General features: G+C 44.4%; 1 protein-coding gene across 4 annotated transcripts in view; it reads right to left on the reverse strand.

Annotated features, from left to right (window-relative positions):
- glra1 (glycine receptor, alpha 1) overlaps positions 1 to 20,908 on the reverse strand; it is a 143,793-nt gene that overhangs the window by 44,986 nt on the left and 77,899 nt on the right. For all 4 annotated transcript variants that reach the window (XM_030740163.1, XM_030740167.1, XM_030740166.1 and 1 more), the window contains 2 exons: positions 16,176 to 16,258; positions 15,106 to 15,243 (listed from right to left, as the gene is read on the reverse strand). In XM_030740163.1, the coding sequence (XP_030596023.1) occupies positions 15,106 to 15,243; positions 16,176 to 16,258 (221 nt within the window). The remainder of the gene's footprint in view (positions 1 to 15,105; positions 15,244 to 16,175; positions 16,259 to 20,908) is intronic.

The raw sequence follows: 20,908 nt of genomic DNA on the forward strand, positions 1-20,908 counted from the left end.
TAATGCATTAATATTCATTTCTGGATGACAGCTATGGTTCAAAAATATTTTCAAATCTGAAATTCTAGGAATGGCCATAAAATGGCTGAATGTACACTGTAAATGCAGACTGCAGTGGGCTTATTTACATTGCAGCACTGTAGCAACAGTATCAGTGTCCCTCTATCTCTCTGTAATGTAATGAGCATGCCGGGTCTCGTAATATACCACAAGAGCGCCAGAGAGCAAGATGGCCGGCGATCCATTTAATCAAAGATGATCAATGGATGGCTGCGTCATCAGTTAGTTAACCCTAAAAGACTGGAGAGTGGAGAAGAGAAGAAGACTGAGAGGAGGGAATGACAGAGGTGACAGGAGGAGAAGAATGTAAAGTGGAAAAGGATGGCAGAAAGAAACGTGAGGATCGAGCGAGAGGAGAGAGGGAAAAGGACGATATGAGAGGACAGGAGGAAAGAGGGAAGGAGAGAATGACGACATCAAGAGGAGGAAGACGAGGAGGAGGAGGAGAGTCGATGCGGCTGGACTTGATTTATAGCTGTGATACACTTCAGAGCTTTTAAGTGCTGTCCATATTTTCAATCTGATAAGAAGATTGAAATTATTCAGCCGGGCCCATATCTCACTGTGGGTGCTGTGTGGAAGGTGTGTGTGTGCTGTACTTAACACTGTACACACTGGGAGGGATGAACGTCCACGTGTGTGTGTGTTTAAGTCTGTAATTTCATCCATCCCCTGTGTGTGGTGTGTGAAAGGAGTGTGAGGACCCAAAGGCAGGATGCAAAGGCAGGCAGAGGTGAGCTGAAGGCGAGCCCTTTATTAACTGACTGTAGAAATCCACAAAGCAAAGCACAGTGCAAACGCAAACAGCAGGAGCACAAGGTACACAAGCCGGAGGAAACACTGGGGTACGGAAAACTGGCACAGGAACACAAGCCAGCATTCCGACATGGGACAAAAGGAGACAATGACACTGTATGCATACAGGAGGGGAGTAGAGACAGCTGGGGAGAATGAGACACGGGTGAACTGAATCACAGTGAGACACAGGAAGCTAAACTAAAGGAAAGCACAAGGAACAAAAACCAGGAAGTGAGAAAACTAAACTGTGAAGACACAAATAACCTAAGACAGGAGACTCGACACAGGAGGAGAGAACACTGAGGGAGGAACTAACTTAAAGAATGAGGATAAAATTAAATATACTAAAGAGGAAAACATACAAGAAACAATGCAAACACCAACCGAACCAAAAATCTATCAAACATTCACAAAAAACAAAGCTCAAAAGACCAAAAAACTCAGAATGCTGACCCAGGACCATTACATGTGTCTGTACCTTCAATATTATCAGCCAATTACTTCACTTCTCCTGCCTTACTGACACTCAGGCCTCTCTAGACCGAACAGAAACAGCATGCCATTTAAAAAAGGTTATCCATCACACACAGATTCCTGCAAGATCTTATTCACATGTGACCAGCTCTGAGGTTGTCTTTGTAAGAGCCTTTCCTCTTCCATCACATCAGCTGAACCTGTATGTTTAAATCTACTGAAAACTCATTTTGATTGGCTGGCAATTTCATAACCATTTTCTGCTCGTTTCTCTGTTTCCTGTCTGCCTCTATAAACTGTAAATGTGAAAATATCAAAAGTGAAAATGCACCGTTCTTGAACACTGACGACTATTTAAAGGTGAAGACAGCTGTGAACAAACAGAAGATTTTATCAGGTCCTTGTTCAGAGTTTTATTTTTATGAATGTTTGCTTCAATAAACACCCAGATTCAATCAGCCACAGCTCAATAAACTGTAAAAGCTGGAGAAGCAAGGCAAGAGACAAGCAGGAGCTTGTAAAGAGTCAAACTAAACCACTCTCAACTCTTCTTCTGATTAAACCCTTTATTCAAACAGGCCGTCTCACTGAGATCGAGATCTCTTTTTAAAGAGAGACCTGTGCACAAACAACTGAGACCAACAGACACATAAATTGATGCATTATACATGATCATCAATTATGAAAAACAGCAGATAAAACCTTTTAAAACGGTCCAGCGAAATTAGAAAATTAGCTGCATAGTTTATTGTAGCTCATTCGTTTGTAGGCAGCAAAGTATTTAAATCCGGTTTTTCCACATTCAGTGTGAATCAGAGGTACAGCTAGTGTTAAAACTGCAATCAAGCAGCAGAGGTAAGCAGGCAGTCTTTGCAGTCTAGCCTGTAAATATATATCATACAGTGCTGCTCTTTGATTCATTTGAGATGCAATGGTGAGTAAGAAAAGGATCACCTGTAATAAATCATAATGCACTGTGACACACTGTGACACCCCGAATCAAGAAGCTCTGACTGAAGCCAGACTGTTGACTGGTATCTGACAGGGGAGTAAATTATTTAAGCCGGTAACTTCAGAACCTGTAACGTAGTAATCAACATTCAGTTACATGTCATTTCATATGTGCTGAAACTGAGAAACCTTAAGCTGTGTGGATAGAGCCCAAATCTCCACCATCAGTATTCCAGCGTGAGATCTCCTAACATCGGCCTCTTTTTGGCAGCTTTGGTGCCCAATAACCACAACATTGTGCTACACATTGAAACCTTCTCAGCTTGTGCTTTAATGACAGATACTGCCGTGTGGGACAAAGGTGTGAAGGGCAGGAGGGGTTAAAATAACAGGTTAAATAATGGATAATAATGCAGTTTGTCAGTCAGGAAAAGCTGGTTTGCATCCTGTTGGGACTTTTGTTTTGGACCTTGTTAGGCTGGTTCTTCGCTCGCTCTCAGTGGCACTAAAATATGTTCAGTTAGGCCTCGATTAGTTTGGTGATCTGGGTTCAAACACAGCCTTTAACAGCAGTAACCCTGTTCCTGATGCCATAACTCAGTTGGTGAAGGCACAGAAGCCAAAGGTCACCCTCTGTGTAAATGAGCCGGGCCAGCGGTTTGACAAAACAGCACTAATTGACGCCCCTGGGATGAGAAGAGGCCGGGTGTCCATATATCTCAGCTCATGCTGAAAAAATATCAGTTACTTGCTCGATTCTTGCAGTACTGAATTTATAGTTTTTTTTACAGTGCAGAAGGGACAGGTAAAGAAAAACAAGAGCCAAGATCCCAAACAGTTAATAAAACTGCCAGGATTTTACAGCTCTGCAAGGTTAAAACTATGGCTTCATCTTCAGCTGTTACGACACAAAATAGAGACACTGAATGGACTGAATGCACTGAGCCACTTTAACAGGGTAGGAAGCTGAATAACAGGCTAACGATGGGGATTCTTCATGTAGCTGTCAATTAAGAATCAGGAGAAGGGCGAGAAAAGGCATTCGGTCCTGTAGGTGTTTGTGTGTTAACAACTGCTTCACGCAAACATACCACAAACATGTCGTTAGCCAGAAACAAAAGCGCCCCGCAATGCAGCAGAAACTGTAATTAGTATTTCACACGGGGCTTTTTCTGTGTGTGTGTTGGAGCGGATGGAGGGGAAAGCTCCCTCTCTCACAGTCACAATAGGCTGCAGCTAATAAATCTGAGGAAAAACGACACCTTAATTCCCTCGCAATGCTTGATTGGGAAGCAGCGAGGCACGCGCACGCTAACACACACTCAGCAGCTCACAGACATGGCCACAGAGGAGCAGCGTGGCTGAAGAGTAACAGCGAGGAGATGTGCGGCAGAAAAAGATGTATATGAAGAGGAGAGAAAGATGGGAAAGAGGGAGGGTGGGCCAGTAAGTTGTCCTTACCACAGAGAGCTTTTTAGCCTCTTTTAGCTCATTGTTTCGGTTGTGCAGTACATTAACTGTAGCGTTCAGGCTCAGTGCTCACTAAAATGATGACCTGGGGTCGCTCGACAGAATAAACGCCCATACGTCGCCATCATACCTTCTGCTTCAATGTGGGGCAGCTTTGTCACCTAAAGCATCCTTACAGAGGCAGGAGGTCTGTTCACAGTTACAAAATGTTGGAAATTCAGGAAGCCAGAATCATTTTAGGTGGTTTGTTTGTTATCTACAGTCCTTCTGATAAAGTTGGATCTCTCTTTTACATGTAAAACATGATGGGAACGCCCATCCAATCCATCTCTATCCAGGATATCAGGGAGAGAATACATTCATCAGCATCAATTTCATTTACTCTGGAAAGCTGAGTTTTAAGTTTAGATTCAGGTGAGATTATGATTTTATTAGAACTGCTGCAATCCTCTGGAGTCCTGGGTATTGGAAATTAAATCATCATTTGGTACGAGAAACAGATTGAACAGAAACATCAATAAAGTCTTTAAAGCTTTCTTTGAATCTTTGAATTAATTATTGGTAGTGACGGTACATTAACTGTGTGGGATGATGTATGATGCTTTTAAAAGCACTCAGGAGGCCAAACTGTTTGAAATAAAAAAAATGAAGCTGGTGTTTGGAGGAAGGACAAGAGCACCGCTGAGCAGGTGCCAACGGGTGTGTGTGTGTGTGTGTGTGTGTGTGTGTGTGTGTGCGTGTGTGTGTGTGTGTGTGTGTCAAAGTGCTGTTACACTAAAGTCAGTGAAGAAGCGTGTGGCGTTTGAACAGTAATTTGTACATCCTACGTCCTCGTTCTCGAGTTATCGTGTTCACAAGGGTTTCAGAAAACTTAACCTTTGACCTTTAGATTGAGGACAAGGTCACTAAGATTGGAATTCATGTAGATGCATCTGTGGCGTGAACGCGTTGGGTCACAGACGCCGCCGCTGAGGCTGTGACAGTAAACAGGCGAGCTGAAACGCATCGAGACACAAGAAACGTTCACAGTAATATGAACGTGTCATAGTCTCCGGATTTGATCCAGAGCTTTTGGGTTTTGTTATCCTTTGTGTGTTGTGCTGAGTTTGCCTCCCTGTTTGGTTGTTGCTCCCTTCCTGTTTTATTTTGGTAATACTTCTGCTCTGTGTTTATGTCTGGATTAACTTCCCCTTTAATAATTATGTTGGTTGCTCCCAGCCGTGTGCCCTCCTGTTTCCCATCCTCTTGTTATCCTTTAGTGCATTTAGTGTCTCAGTTTCCCTTTGTCTCGTTCTCCCTCTTGTTGTGTGTTTCCAGTGTAGCATATTACTTTTTCTTTATTTTACATTCTTGCTTCCATAGTTTATTTAGTTTGATATTGTTCTGGTTTTGACTCTGGCAATAAAGCTGTTAAAGTCAGTTCCTGTTTCTGAGTCCTGCACTGGGGTCCTGATTCTGCCTGCCTCACAGCGGTGTCCTGACAGGAAGTGCCACACAATGAAATCTCTGTGCAGACAAAGCAAACAACTTATTTGACAAAACTCTGTATTCTGTTTTAGAACAGAATACAGGACAGTCTGCCAGGTTTAGGATGGTGGTGTTGGAAACCCCTAAAAACCAAAATGTATCACTCACAGGGGACACGCCTGATCAATTAAACTTTAACTTCTTAATGAATTTCAACCCTCGTGGCTTAGAAACTGCCATGAAATCAGGATGACGACGCACATGTTTAATGCTGGGCTGAAACCACAGTCCAAAACCAGAACGGGAAAAGCCTGGGAGCCACGAGGAACCACTTCACAGGGAGTGGAAACCCCGGCAAACAGAGAACGCCCAGCAAAGTGGGGCGACTCAACAATGGACAAGAAGAGGCGAAGACAATAAATACAAAAGCTAATGAGGCTACGGAAGCAGGTGGGGAACACGGCAGGAACAAATCAGGAACAACGAGGCACGGGAAGTAGAACTCAATATAAAGCACAGGTGACAAAAGACTACCAAAGGGTTTTCCAAGATGGCGCTGGTGAGGTCAGCAGCCGTCGTACCTGCTCCTACGCTTTGTTTGTATATATTAGGTTTAGCTCTAATTTTGGACTTTATAATTCCGCCTGCTCTGTGTCATATCACGTATGACAGACAGACTCTTTTTAATATCAGAATACAGCACTCTGGCTGTATTCTGACACCTTTTTCTCCCGACCCGACTTGGCCTCAGGACATACTGCGTTTCCAGTGGGCCAGCTCAAACAAAGGACCCAGGTCACGGACAAGGCCCCGAGGGAAAAGAGCCGGCGTAAGAGAGAGGCTGAGGCGTAGAGCGCACCAAACGCCACTGCCGAGCATCCTGTTGGCTAATGTCCAGTCACTGGATAACAAGCTGGACGAACTCAGGGCCAGGATACAGTTTCAGAGGGACATAAGGGACTGCAACATCATCTGTCTCACGGAGACATGGCTGACCCCCCTCATACCGGACCACGCCGTACAGCCGTCGGAGTTCTTCAGTGTTCATCGCACGGACAGAACGAGTGAGTCTGGAAAATCAAGAGGAGGAGGTGTGTGCCTAATGATTAATAACAACTGGTGTGACAGTAGGAATGTTGTCCTTCTGAAACAATCATGTTCACCTAACCTGGAGCTCCTAACCCTGAAATGCCGTCCCCACTACCTGCCCCGCGAGTTTACGTCGGTCATCTTCAGCGCCGTCTATATTCCACCTCAGGCGGACACAAACACTGCACTATCCGAGCTACATGAGGCTATTTCCACCTATCAGGCTAACCAGCGTGATGCGGCTCTCATCGTAGCCGGGGACTTTAACAGTGCAAACTTGAAAAAGGTAATACCGGAATTGATTCAACACATCGACTGCCCCACCAGAGGAGAGAGGACCCTAGACCACTGCTATTCTCCATTCAAAGATGGCTACAAAGCAAAGCCTCTTCCGCCTTTTGGGAAGTCTGACCACACCTCTGTACTTCTCATGCCGAAATACAAACAACGGCTCAGGCAGGAACCCCCTGCTGTGAGAGAAGTGACACGGTGGTCTGATCAAACAGAGGCCGCTCTGCAGGGTGCGTTGGATTCAACCGACTGGGACATGTTTCGCAGCAGCGCGGGCGGAGACATCGAGGAGTTTACGGAAACTGTTGTGGGATTTATTGGGAAAGTTGTTGAAGACACTTCACTTAGGAGGACCATCAGGACTTTTCCCAACCAGAAGCCGTGGGTGGATAAATCTGTCCGCGACGCCCTGAGGTCCCGCACCGTTGCCTACAACTCCGGCCTCGCCTCTGGGAACATGGAGGACTACAAGGTTGCATCATACAACGTCCGCAGAGCGGTGAAAGAGGCAAAACATCGCTACGGCCGCAGACTGGAACAGCAACTACAACAGTCTGACCCCAGGGGACTGTGGCAGGGACTACGCACCATCACGGACTACAAAGCACCACACACACACCCGGTGAGTGCCGACGCTTCTCTGGCTGATGAACTCAACATCTTCTTTGCGCGCTTTGAGTCGGGAAGCCGACAGCCCGCTGCGCTCCCGGCCGGAGGGGCGGAGACACTCACTGTGACGGAGCGCGACGTGAGGAGGGCGTTTAGACGTGTAAACACCAGGAAAGCGGCTGGACCAGACGGAATTAGTGGACGTGTCCTTAAGACCTGCGCTGACCAGCTGGCACCTGTGTTTACAGTGATATTCAACCTCTCACTGAAACTGTGTGTGATTCCCACCTGCTTTAAAAAGTCCATCATAGTCCCAAAGAAACCACACCCCAGCAGCCCCAATGACTTCAGGCCCATAGCGCTCACCTCTGTGGTGATGAAGTGTTTTGAGAGACTCATCAAGACATTCATCACCTCCTCACTGCCCACCACCCTCGACCCACTACAGTTTGCATACCGGCCAGACAGATCCACAGACGACGCCATATCCTTCCTCCTCCACAAGACCCTTTCACACATAGACACTGGTAAGGGGAACTATGTGAGAGTGCTGTTTGTAGATTACAGCTCAGCATTCAACACCATAGTTCCCTCCAGGCTGGTCTCTAAGCTGCTGGACCTGGGCCTGGGCCCATCCCTGTGCAGGTGGGTTCACAGCTTCCTGACCAGCAGACCACAGGTGGTACGAGTGGGTCACCTCACCTCATCCTCCCTCACCCTCAACACTGGATCCCCCCAAGGCTGTGTGCTCAGCCCTCTGCTGTACTCACTGTACACCCATGACTGCGAGGCCACGTCAGAGTCCAACGTCATCATCAAGTTTGCTGACGACACTGCTGTTGTGGGACTGATCTCTCACAATGAGGAGACAGCCTACAGGAGAGAGGTCTCCCGCCTGGAGAACTGGTGCCAGGAGAACCACCTCCTGCTCAACGTCAGCAAAACGAAGGAACTGATCGTGGACTTCAGCAGGAAGCAGCAGAGGGACTACCATCCACTTGTCATCAGTGGTGCTGAGGTGGAAAGAGTGGACACCTTCAAATACCTGGGAGTGACCATCTCACAGGACCTGTCCTGGACTCATCACATAAACATCACTGTGAAGAAGGCCAGACAGCGTCTCTACCTCCTCAGGCGGCTGAGAGACTTCAAGCTCCCACTCAAGGTGCTCAGGAACTTTTACACCTGCACCATCGAGAGCATCATGCGTGGGAGCATCACCACCTGGATGGGAAACTGCACCAAGCAGGACTTCATGGCCCTAAAAAGGGTGGTTCGTTCAGCTGAACGGACCATCAGAACCACCCTCCCCAACCTGCAGGACATTTACACCAAGCAGTGCAGGCTGAGGGCCATGAAGATCCTAAAACAGCCCAGCCACCCTGGACACTCTCTCTTCTCCCTGCTCCCATCAGGCCGGCGTTACCGCTGCCTGAGGGCTAAGACTGAAAGGTTGAAGAAGAGTTTTTACCCACAAGCCATCCGTCTGCTCAACTCTGAGCCCTAACTGGACCATTATTGCACAGTGTAAATATTATAATTTAAAAAGTGTGTATAGTGTATAGTATATAGAGTATAGTGTATAGTGTGAATTACTTTTTTTTTTTTTTTTTTTTTTTTTTATTTTTATTCTTCTTATTTATATGTGTGTGTTTAAAATGTGTGTGTACAAAATACATTTCACTGTGCATTGTACTGTGTATAACTGTGCATGTGACAAATAAACACTATCTTATCTTATCTTATCTTATCTAAGTAAAACAGGAAGTAACTAAACAGAGATGACAGACAAGCATACAAACCTGACACAGTGGGTCACTTATACAAAATAAACCTAAAGCAGGCTCCTCATGAAAGTAACCAGAAACTGAAACAAAGAGCTAAAACAACATGCTTAAAAATACAGCAAACAAGATCGAGCAGCGCCTACTGATCGGAAGGTTGGTGGTTTGATTCCCAGCTGCTCCACTCTGCATGAACACCGAGTTCATCTCTGATGTGTTCGTTGGAGTGTGAGTGAGTGTTAGATAGAAAGCAGATAGAAAAAAGTACTTGTATCAATAGGTGAATGCTAACAGGTCCATTTACCATCAAAAGCCTGGGTCCAAAACCCAGGACGAAGACAGCAAGTCGTCTCAAACTTTATCTCATATTAATTATCAATAGTTCACTACAGAAAAAGCTCTAAGTTGAATTTAATGAACTCTGACAGCATCAACAAACCTTTGTTTATATTTCCTACAAAAACGTTACACATTCATTCATTCATCATTTCTATCAGTACTTCTCTCCTGGTCGTCCACGTTGCACCTGAACCAGTATTTTAAGCACGATCATATTTTATTTGCAATAATTTGGGTAAGCACATGTTCGACTGACGAACCAGGAAGCAGCATAAAAGGAAAGAGAGATGATGAGAGAGCCACTCAGAAATAAAATGCTGACATGTATTTATGTAACAAAGCTGTGGATTATCATCACTTCATTGTCTCTGTGTGTGGAATGAGAAGAAGGATTTTGGAGTGTGTGTGTGTGTGTGTGTGTGTGTGTGTGTGTGTGTGTGTGTGTGTGTGTGTGTGTGTGTGTGTGTGTGTGTGTGTCTGTGTGTTGCTGAGTTGTGTCAGGGCTTTTCGTCTGGAGGTGGATCATTCATCTCCTGACTGTCGACAGCAGACGTCAACCTCTGTGTGAGTGATGCCTCTGAATGTGAACTAATCAGCCTGCTGCGCGCACGCACACACGCACACACACACACACACACACACACACACACACACACACACACACACACTAACCAGCAGTACGGCTTTTTAGAAATGGACCTGTCACTTTTGTATCTTTGTTGAAATGTTTCCCTCACATTGTGACTTTTGTGTTGCTTTGATCAGAACAGAAATGCAGCGCAGCATCGCAGCTTCCACAGATGAATAAAAATAAAGAGGAAACATTAGAAGAAAACTCATCTTTTCCCCTGATGTAACTTGCAGATACTTTGTTTTTAATGTCAGACTCAAAAAAACATAAAAATGAATTCTGTTTCTCTGCAGCTGCACCAAACTTAAAATATAATTTTCAGGCATCTTTCACACATCTATAGCTCTGTTTACGCTGCTGTCGGGAAGTATATGCCCCTTCCTGATTTCTTTTTTTTTCACATTTGTCACACTTACATTTTTCACACCATCAAACACATTTTAATATTAGGCAAAAATAACCTGAGTAAATACAAAATGCAGTTTGGTTTTTTTTGCATTTTTGCCCACAGCTGCTTTTATGGGCTGTGGAGAGAGACAGGAAATGGGGGAAAGATACAGGGGAAGACAAGCTGGCGACAGGCCAGGACTCAAACCTGCACCACCAGCACCGCAACGCGGCATATGTATGTGGTCGCCAGCTTCACCACTAAGCCACCCAGGCACCCAAAATGCAGTTTTTAAATGATGATTTCATGTAGTAAGGGAACAAATCCAAACCTGCCTGGGCCTGGTTAAACAAGTCCCCTAAACCTAATAACTGGCAGTGAGTCTTTCACGTGGCTGTGGAGGAACTCTGTCCCACTCTTCTTTGCAGGAATGTTTGAATTCAGACACGTTGGAGGGTTTTCCAGCATGAACGGCCTCTTTAAGGTCAAAGCCCCTCAGTCTGATTTAAGGCCCGCTGCATAACCCAAGTGAGCTTCAGGGCACCAACTGATGGGCGGACGTTCTCCTTCAGGATCTTCTGGTAGAGCAGAATTCATGGCTCCATCAATGGCAGCAAAGCAGCCCCAGACCATCACACTCCCACCACCACGTCTGACTGTTGGTGTTCTTTATGAAACCCTGTGTTAGTTTCTGCAGATGTAACGGGACTCTAACCTTCCAGAAAGTTCAGCTTCTGTCTCGTCAGTCCACAGAATATTTTCCCAGAAGTCTTGGAGATCATCCAGATGTTTGTTGGCAGATGTGAGCCGAGCCTTTGTGTTCTTGCTGGTCAGCAGTGGTTTTCTCCTTGGAGCTCTCCCAGGGAGGCCATTTTTGCCCAGTGTCTTTCTGATTGTTGAATCATGAACTCTGACCTCAGTGAAGGAAGCAGTTCTTTAGATGTTGTTCTGGATTCTTCTGTGAACTCGTGGATGAGTCATCGGTGCGCCCTTGGAGTCATTTTGGTAGGCCGGCCTCTCCTGGGAAGGTTCACTGTTCCAGGTTTCTTCCACCCCTCGTGTCAGACTGATAGATGTCAGTGACTTTGTTCCTGAGACGGTTCTTTAGGTCGTGGCATGATGTGCTGCTTTCTGAGATCTTTTTTTTTTTTTTGGACAGGTTGGATTTAAAGGATGTTTGATTGAGCAGGTCTGCAGTTACCAGGCCTGAGTGAAGCTGAACTCAGCTTTCTAAAAATATGGTTAATCACAGTTAATTTATGATTTAAAAAGGGGACAGTTACTTTTTCACACAGGGCAGGCAGGTGTGGAGAGCTTTCTTCCCTTAGTAAATGAAATCATTAAAAAAATGCATTTTGTATTTTCTGGGGTTTTCTTTGTCCAATATTAATATTTGTTTGATGATCTGAAACATGTTAAGTGTGACAAATATGCAAAAAGACACTTTCTGCATGCATGAGGTGTTTCCTCGGGAGTGTAAGGATCCTGGGCTCGCTGTGTGGACCGGACAGATGGTTTTCAGCCACACTTGGAGGACCTGGAGGGAGAAGCAGAGTGTGGCAGCCGCCCCCGCTCTCCATCGCCTCCAACACATTCTTGTTGTTATCTATTTTTCTGAGTTTTGTTTTAAACATGTTGTATTTTTGGTGTTTGCTGTGCTTTTATTTTCAGCTTTGTTTCATGACTTCATGTTTGGGTGTTCCTCTCCTTGCCTTGTTGGTCCAATTCATCATTTTCTTCCCTTCTTTACACTCCTTCTCCACCCTCTTATCCTTTCATATCATCTAGTATTTCTCTTTATGCTTTTGCACTGGATTCTTCTTCTTTGTAATTTCAGAGTTTTCTGGTTATGAAACCAAACAAAACATTAAAATCAGAAAAAACAAACAAAGCTTATTTCAAACTAGCTTTGCCGCCCACAGTGTTTTCCTTTCACTGAGGGATTCATGACAGCAGGAGGAAAAGAAAAAATACAACTTTCAGTGCACACATTTCCATATTTCACAGACTAAAATAAAAATGAAGTCCTGCCTCTGACTCATGCAGGATTTCAGCACATTCCTCACATTCCACACATCTGAATCTAGATAATAATCTCTTTCAGTAAATTGTGAGATATATCACTCTCTATTACCGGCCTCCTTCCTTTCTTGTCTTTATCTTTAAACCTCCTCACTTTCTTTTACTGCCACCTTTCCTCTCTCTGAACCACAGACAGAGAAAAACTGATAAACGAAGGAAGAAGAAACAGACAACGGCAGCTCGATGGGAAGAGACTGAGGAAAGCCGAGGCAGTGTGGAGGAGTGAGAAACAGGAAACTAAAGTTGGAGCTTGAGGTGGGTTTGGTCCTATAAACTGAAAATATGCAGGTTAACTTCATTGCATTTCCTATGCACACAACACCTACAGCAGGCTGACTGCAAGTCAGCACAGGGAGTCACATTTTATCTGCAGCACTTGGGAACAGGAAGCTCTGTGAGAGCGAAATCATTACCATCACTCCCTGCTGTGCTAAGCTCAGTATTTCCTTGAGTGAAGAAGACAAAGGCCAAATATCATTGAAATGCAGCAGTTTGACATATTATCTCAGGAAAGCTGAGAAACTGATCAGTTAACAAGCTTCCAGCTGATTAATTCCAATTATTTGCTGAAGATCACCTTAATATCTAAGAACACTAAAATCTGTCAATAAAAATAGATTTTAATACAGCTGGATGAGACTAAGAAAACCTCTCTGCTTCTGATATCCGCGTTACAAACTCAGATCAAACTGTGTCACAGCTCTGAGATTTTTTATCCTCTTTTTCATATCAAAACCAGAACTTTTGGAACACTTTATAATAATCATTAATAATAAACTGGAAACCGACAAACTTATTTTAGTTAAATAACAAAATGTAAGTGTTTTTGTAAGGTCCTTCAAATCCTGAAGCTGTGAGGTGGCGCCTCCGTGGACTGGACTCGTCTGTCCAGCACATCCCACAGATGCTCCACTGGATTGAGATCTGAGGAATTTGGAGGCCAAGTCAGCACCTTAAACTTGTTGTTGTGCTCCTCAAACCATTCCTGAACCATTTCTACTTCTACAGGGAGCATTATCCTGCTGAAAGAGGCCACAGCCATCAGGGAATGCCGTTTCCATGAAAGAGGGTAGAGGGCCTGCAACAATGCTGAGGTAGGTGGTACGTGTCAAAGTGACATCCACATGGATGGCAGGACCCGAGGTTTCCCAGCAGAACATTGCCCAACCATTGTACTGCCTCTGCGGCTTGCCTTCTTTGCATAGTGTATCCTGGCGCTAGGATACACACACACACACACACACACACACACACACACACACACACACACACACACACACACACACACACACACACACACACACACACCAACCAGCCATCAGACCACCTTCTTCCATTGCTCCGTAGTCCAGTTCTGATGCTCATGTCCATCGTTGGTGTTTTTGGTAGGTGACAGGGGTCAGAACAGGCACCCTGACTTTGAGGACAAAATGTTCACTTTCTCCCTGATATGTCCCACCCACTGACAGGTGCCATGTTTCACACACTCACATTCCAATGCATGCACTGGGGGTAACTCAGTGTTCAGTATCTTGCACAGCGATCCTTTGACATACAGGTTGGAGGAGCCAGGGATCAAACCACTGACCTTCTGATTAGCGGACGTCCCGCTCTCTCTCCTGAGCCACAGCCGCTCAGAGTCACACACTCTAATATTTCTGTGGACCACCTTCAGCTTTGATGATGGCATGCATTCACCAGAGGTGATCTGATCGTTCATCGAGATCTTGTATTGATGATGTTTAAAGTCTTCTCCAGTACGGAGGCTGTGGTGGCCAATCCAGAGTGAAAACAATGTCTGGTGCACCCTGAGCCACTCTTTGAACGAGGCCTGCTCTCTCTTGAAATATGCTCATGACATCAGGGAAGAAAGAAGCCATCGATGGAAAACCTGCTCATTCAGCTGGCCTGTGTGGAGTTTGCATCCCCGTGTCTGCATGAATGGCTGTCGGTCTCTCTGTGTTAACCCTGTGATAGATTGGCGACCTGTCCAGGGCGTACCCTGTCTCCGGCCCTGTGACAGCAGAGACAGGCTCTGGTCCCACTGTGACCCTGAATTAGATAAGCGTAAGAAACTGGATGGATGGATAGTCTGTATTTGTTAAATGGAATTCATGGCATCATGTTTGCATGGATATTTGGCTATGCAGAGTGAAGGATTATGGATATGCAACCGATGCAGTTGTGCTGTTGTGTAGGTCGAATGCTGATTCCGCCTGAGAAGCATAAGCGGCTCAGACAGGCTGCTTTCTGTGTGGTGTCTGTGCTCTCCACAGCAGGAGCTCAGCTAAAGGAACAACAGCGCAAACAAGCGTGTTCCCCAAACTGGTTGTTCCATGTATTTCTGAACACCTGGTGACAGGAAACAGCTGTAAGAGCTGTGCGTCTGACCAAGCCACAGCCATGCCAGCCCCTTCAATGATTACCAATTAATTAATGATCATTTTTCAACACAAGCATATTGTTAAGCTTGCAAACAAGCATATTTTACCTGAGCCATCCATCATCTTTTTCTAAACAGAACCAAAGAGTGGAAGTGGCTAAAAAAGATACAGAGTGAGTGGAACAGGTCTCACAGCCATTTACACCACTGCCTCCTGACCTGCCTGCTTACAACAAGCCTGCTGGAAAACAAGTTTGATGAACATCAGTCACATCGATGTCCTGCTCACCTGTGTTGTAGTGCTTGGTGCAGTAGCGCAGGTCTTTCTCTTCTTTCAGGATGAACTGAGGTAGCGTCAGGCCATCGGCCACCTGCACGGCTCCTTTCTTGTCCCACTCGAATATGAGGTCATTCATGGTGTAGCCGACTGAAGGAGAGAGCAGCAAGCTGGAGGTTAGACTATATTCATCACTGTGTAGGTCCATCTTCTTCCTCTGAGGAAGAACAGGACCTTTCTGTATCTGACAGGGGTGCAGAGTCACTCCCTGCAGTTTCAGAGGTTAAAAGGCCAGTTCAGCACAACATATAAAATAATATTTTCTGCCGACCAAGTCATGCATTGATCACTGCTAGCAGGAATCTCCACAACTCTGTGACGAGTAGAGAAAATATTAATAAAATGTACTGAAGTCTCGACAGAGAAAGACTGTAAACTTGTTTTTGCAGTTTAAAGGCTTCGGTGTTTTTAATTAAAGAAACAAAAGACAAGAAAGAAGAAAAGAAATGAGCACATAATGAAGAGAAGAGTAAGAAAGGACAGAAGTAATCCATAAACCAAATATAGAATCAAGGAAAAAAGAGGAACAAAGGAAGGAAAGAGGAGATGAATACGATGCAACAGGGTGGAACAGTGGAGACACGGAAAAGCTTAATAACCTAAAGTTCAATGCATTTTAGAGGAAACATATTCATTCAGTACTTCTCAGAGATTCTACAGAGTATATATGTCACAACAGACCTGACATTAACATCCTGTACATAAACTCTGCATTCATATCTGTAGTACTCCTGCAAACCATGTGGTTTATACACACACACACACACACACACACACACACACACACACACACACACACACACACACACACATAACCCTTTGCAACTTTTCTGGGACTCCTCTCACATCCGTTTAACAATAAAAAAATCAATATAACGTCTCTGACTCTTCCAGCTGCTGTGACTGATCGAATGATGTGCCTCTGTGTGTGTGTGTGTGTGTGTGTGTGTGTGTGTGTGTGTGTGTGTGTGTGTGTGTGTGTGTGTGTGTGTGTGTGTGTGTGTGTGTGTGTGATTACTCACAGCTCTCCAGCTGCATGATGCAAGTCTGCACATCCATCGGGAAGTTCTTCAGATCCATGGGACAGGCCAGGACCAGTGTTATTCTGCAAGCACACACACACACACACACACACACACACACACACACACACACACACACACACACACACACACACACACACACACACACATCAGAAGGTTCATCAATTTTTTTTGTCTATTTGCATCTAATTTTCACACCGAAACAATCATCAGTGAAAAAATTGATGAAATTAATCAATTACTGGCATTATTAGCAGCCAGCGTATATCACATAAACAACCCTTTTTATGCTAACCTTAAAAGCAGCAGAAATAATAAATGAGCTTTGCAGAGATGAGAGAAATCTGACTTCCATTTGATCGCAGCATAAAAAGAGCACAGATGAAACTGTAACTGGAATGAAACCCAGAACAATTAGCTGATTAACTGATTACAAGGGCAATCATTTCAAAACTGATCTAAATCAATAAAGTCAATTATTAAGCATAAATGAATTAATCGAGTTAATGTTTTCATCTCCTCTTGTGTGGTAAGGTGATTAAATAGAATATCAATGAAATTAATTTCTAATTTGGGATTTTAAATGACTGGACGACGATTAAACACATGAGTCTGAGAGCTGCTCAAAGTTTGATGCCTTAATGCAACGATAAACAGATGGGTCTTTTTTAAGGGCTTTACTAGATATTAATTTATTTTATATTATTAACTCAGAAACTTGGAAGACAGCTGCAATGTGTCACATTTTTCTTACTGATCACCCAAAACTGTGTGTCTTACTGGTGTGAGATACACAAAGCCATCAGAGGAAGGCAGGAACGTCCATCAAACTTAAATAAGCCATAAAAACTATATTTACTTTTTTATTTTTATGTTTGGCAAACACAGGAGACTGCCTCCTGATATTGTATGAAACGCTGCAAAAATGTCACTGCTTTTAAACATATATGCAGGTTTTAGGCTGTGAGGTCCAACAGTTAGCATTGGAGGTAGAGTGGTGTAGCTGCAGGGACACAAACTGACTCTGACAGGAATGTTAGAGGTCACTAACATGATCCAGCCCCATCACTGAGCATGCTGCATGTAATAACATGGGAATGAATCTGGGAATGAACGTGAGCCATGCAAATGCAAATGTTCAGGGACGTTTCTGAATCTCAGGCACTGAAATTAATTCCTGCAGTCACATGGGGGAATGCAGCTCTGAAAGAAGAAAAACTAATGCATCTTATTATAAGTAAAAAGGTGCTTTAGTGAAATTAAAACAAGCTCTTCCATCCATCAGACCTGAATACCTCATACATCAGACTTGGGAGATTTTTTTTTTAATTAGAGAAGCTGCAGAAAATGTAGTTACTGGTGTTTTCTTATTAAAAGCCAATCATCAATCAAATCAATCAATTCAGTTACATCAGTAAATCGTGCAGTCAGCAGATTGTCACACATGCTTATTTCACCCAACATTAACCTCAACATCACCACAACAGTACTGAACACAGAAATTCAGGTAACATGCCAAATAACTTTATAGAAATCAAAGAACACACACACACACACACACACACACACACACACACACACACACACACACACACACACACACACACACACCCCGTCCATCAGCAGGACCCTCACAGCTGCATTAAACTGTGTAGAGATTCATGTCAGTGAGGAATCCTGAGTAAAGCAGCAGTTTCAGGTTTCAGGGAGCTGCTGGCGAAGTGCAGGAGGTGATTTTGCTGCACACGCTCAGTCCTCCTGTTCTGCTCTAACAGGACACCCGCTGCTACAACACACACGTCCAGTCTGCCTGATGCTCCAGATAAACTTTGCCTCATCTGCACATTGTTACAAATCCTTGACAGGATGCTGAATACGTACTACTGTACATACATGCTGTAGCTTTCACCGATGTCCCAGTTTCTCAGAAGGAGACTTGCTGCCTTTCTGCTGCAGCGTGACACCCAAATAACTGACAAAGTCACCACTTTACATTCTTCTCCAAGAGCTTAAAAGGAAGCTGGACTTCAAATTAATTAGAAGGTGGATTACATGTAAAAATACCTTTTTTTCATTCTGTTCAGGGAGTACATGTTTTAGAGTGGTGCAGCTGACAGTTTGAAAAAAAATCCAGTTTAATTTTAAATCTCATTAAATGGGAATTTTATTGAGTTGAGACTGAGAAAAATAATTTGTTTCCCTTATAAAAACTAACATTTACAGCTTATTCTGAAAATAATTTCATCTCTCATCAGTTGTTAAAAGCTGATTTGTTTGATGTACTTTATCTTTGGATGTCTAAGATAGTCTAAGATGGAGGAAAGAAATAAAGTAAGAGTTTTGTCGGATGCCACTGGCCTCTCCCAGTTAGCCTTAAGATGTGCTTCTTGTTGCCCTAATGCACCGGCTGCTGCGATGACGGTGGCAACATTTTAGATCCACAAAGTCCATCTCAGAAGACTGGAGGGGTTGTGGTGGTGCAAGTTTAGGTTTGTCAGACCGCAGACTCTTTGCATCCTATTTGGATCTTTGTGTTTTTGTTCTCACACAGTTTTTACTTTGACGTTCACTCACTGCTTACCTGTAGGCAACAGAAACGACTCTGATAGCTTTTAGGAAAAGACTGCTCCTCTGCACACTGAAAAAAATGACGTGCTGCCTCAAGCTGGTCTAAGGACATCTTGTGTGAAAATTAGCCACAGCAGCAGGTTTGACTAAATGGCACTAAGTGAGAATTTGCAGCTGTTCTCAACTTACTAAACTTTATGTGTTAATTTGGAAGACACAGGTTCAGGATTCAGTCGATAGGGCTGATAAAAAGTTAATATATAGATCTGATTTAATTTGGAGACAAATTCAACAGAAATGCAGTGACACACCTTCAGTTAGTAGAGATTCACTCAGTTGACCTCTAATGCCCTTCACCCTCTGAGTGAGGAAGAATGCAAAGGTGAGAGGGATGTCATCAGTGAGGGAGGTGGGAGGAAAGCAGGTGAAGGTGGAAAATTATTTCCTAGTGTATGGAGCAGAGCTGATTTTGTCATGGAAAAATTCAATTTTTGCTGAAGTTAAGCTGGAGGCAAACAGCTGATAGAGGAGTCAATGAGGTCCATAAAATCTCGAGATTTAAGCTATTTTCTCTCAGAGTCTGAGATTGGTTTGCAGCTTGCATAGATAGCAGTGGCTGGGATGGAATAGCCTGAGCAGATCTAATGGAAAGAGCACTGAGATTGCCAGGCCCAAGTTAGAGGGGAATAGTGTATCTGGAGCACCATTTATTCTTAGAGAAGAATGAGCTGCGGGGTGGTGGGGTGGAAATGAGCAGGCACAAGGTTCCAGAGATGGCATCAAACACAAACCATCACATCTTCAGGTGAGTTCAGTGAGGGACAGAGTGCACCGCATGAGGCAATGATCAAACACATACCTGACAGATGGCCCCTCCTGTCAGGAGTCATAACGGTGTTCTGTCTGAAATGTTGTCATAACCCCCCCACCCATTCTCCTGATAGTCTCCTGCTGAGCGACAGCCTGATCTTTGGGGTTGTTCCTCCAGTATTGTAGGGTGTTGCTGACTGCAGTTGTGGACTGCTGCTGGAGCATCAGTTTTCCTTCTGATAAAGTACCCCACATGCACAAATGGGACTGCATATCACTTCAGTGCCCATGCTTATGTTTGAAGTGCAGCGAGAGATTGCACTACATGCAGATCTGGTCATCCAATCTCAGAAACTTTGCTTTCATCTCGGAGGAGAAGCAACTATCGGTCATGGCTTCTCCTCGTACTGCTCTCCTGTTGAGTGATGATCGTAAAAAAAAGGTAAACAGCATTTACAACACCCACTCTTTCCCTCTTCCCCTGGGATGCTTTAATATCCTGAGTCATCGCGGCGCCTCTGAGATCAAGCTGATCAACAGAGGGTTTGCTCTGATGTTGTCAAGTTTAAAAATATGAAAGCAGCAGAGGAGCAGCGCAGGGTTTATCCTGATGATATTTATGAAGGGCCAATCTCACTCCTCCTCCTGCTGCTGGACATGAAGGTGAAAACTGAGGTTGATAATGGATCAGACACACTGCTGGAATACTAACAGGCAGAGTAGATTACCATGGCTGCTGCGTTTTTCATTTGCCCCCGAGCAAACGCAATAAAAGTAAGGAGGAGGCTCCGGCAGGCTAAAAGGTTTGTCAGCTGAAGGAGGCTATAACTCTGAGAGCCTTGAAAAGGATGTCTTGGAGATAAAGAGAAAAAAAAGTGAGCAAGTAGCGCTCAGGAGGAAATAAAAACCTCCAACTTTGACGCAATAATAGAACTGCGGAGGAGGGAGGGATGAGGAATGCAATAAACAGGAAGTTAGAGCGGGACAGTCACTTTTTATCTTCTATCACAGTTTTATAACTGATCCTAACCTGTAAACTTTCTGCTTCATCTTGGGTAGAAACTTTCTTTGCCACCCTTCCTTGAATTATAAAGTTCCTGATGTGTTCTATCTGAATGGGACCACTGAGCTTGCTGTCAGGTCATCCATCCACTTTCTGCTGCTTATCTGAGTCCAGGCCACAGGGGCAGCAGTCCAAGCAAAAAGGCTCAGACCTCCTTCTCTCCAGACACCTCTGTCTCCGTTCTGGGGAGAAGCTTAGATGTTCCCATTCCAGCTGAGCGATGATCTGTCCCAGAACCTCCTACCAGTGGGGCAGGAGTGAAACACCTCGT

Source organism: Archocentrus centrarchus, chromosome 10 (assembly GCF_007364275.1).
Source record: "Archocentrus centrarchus isolate MPI-CPG fArcCen1 chromosome 10, fArcCen1, whole genome shotgun sequence".
In the NCBI taxonomy this organism is placed as follows: domain Eukaryota; kingdom Metazoa; phylum Chordata; class Actinopteri; order Cichliformes; family Cichlidae; genus Archocentrus; species Archocentrus centrarchus.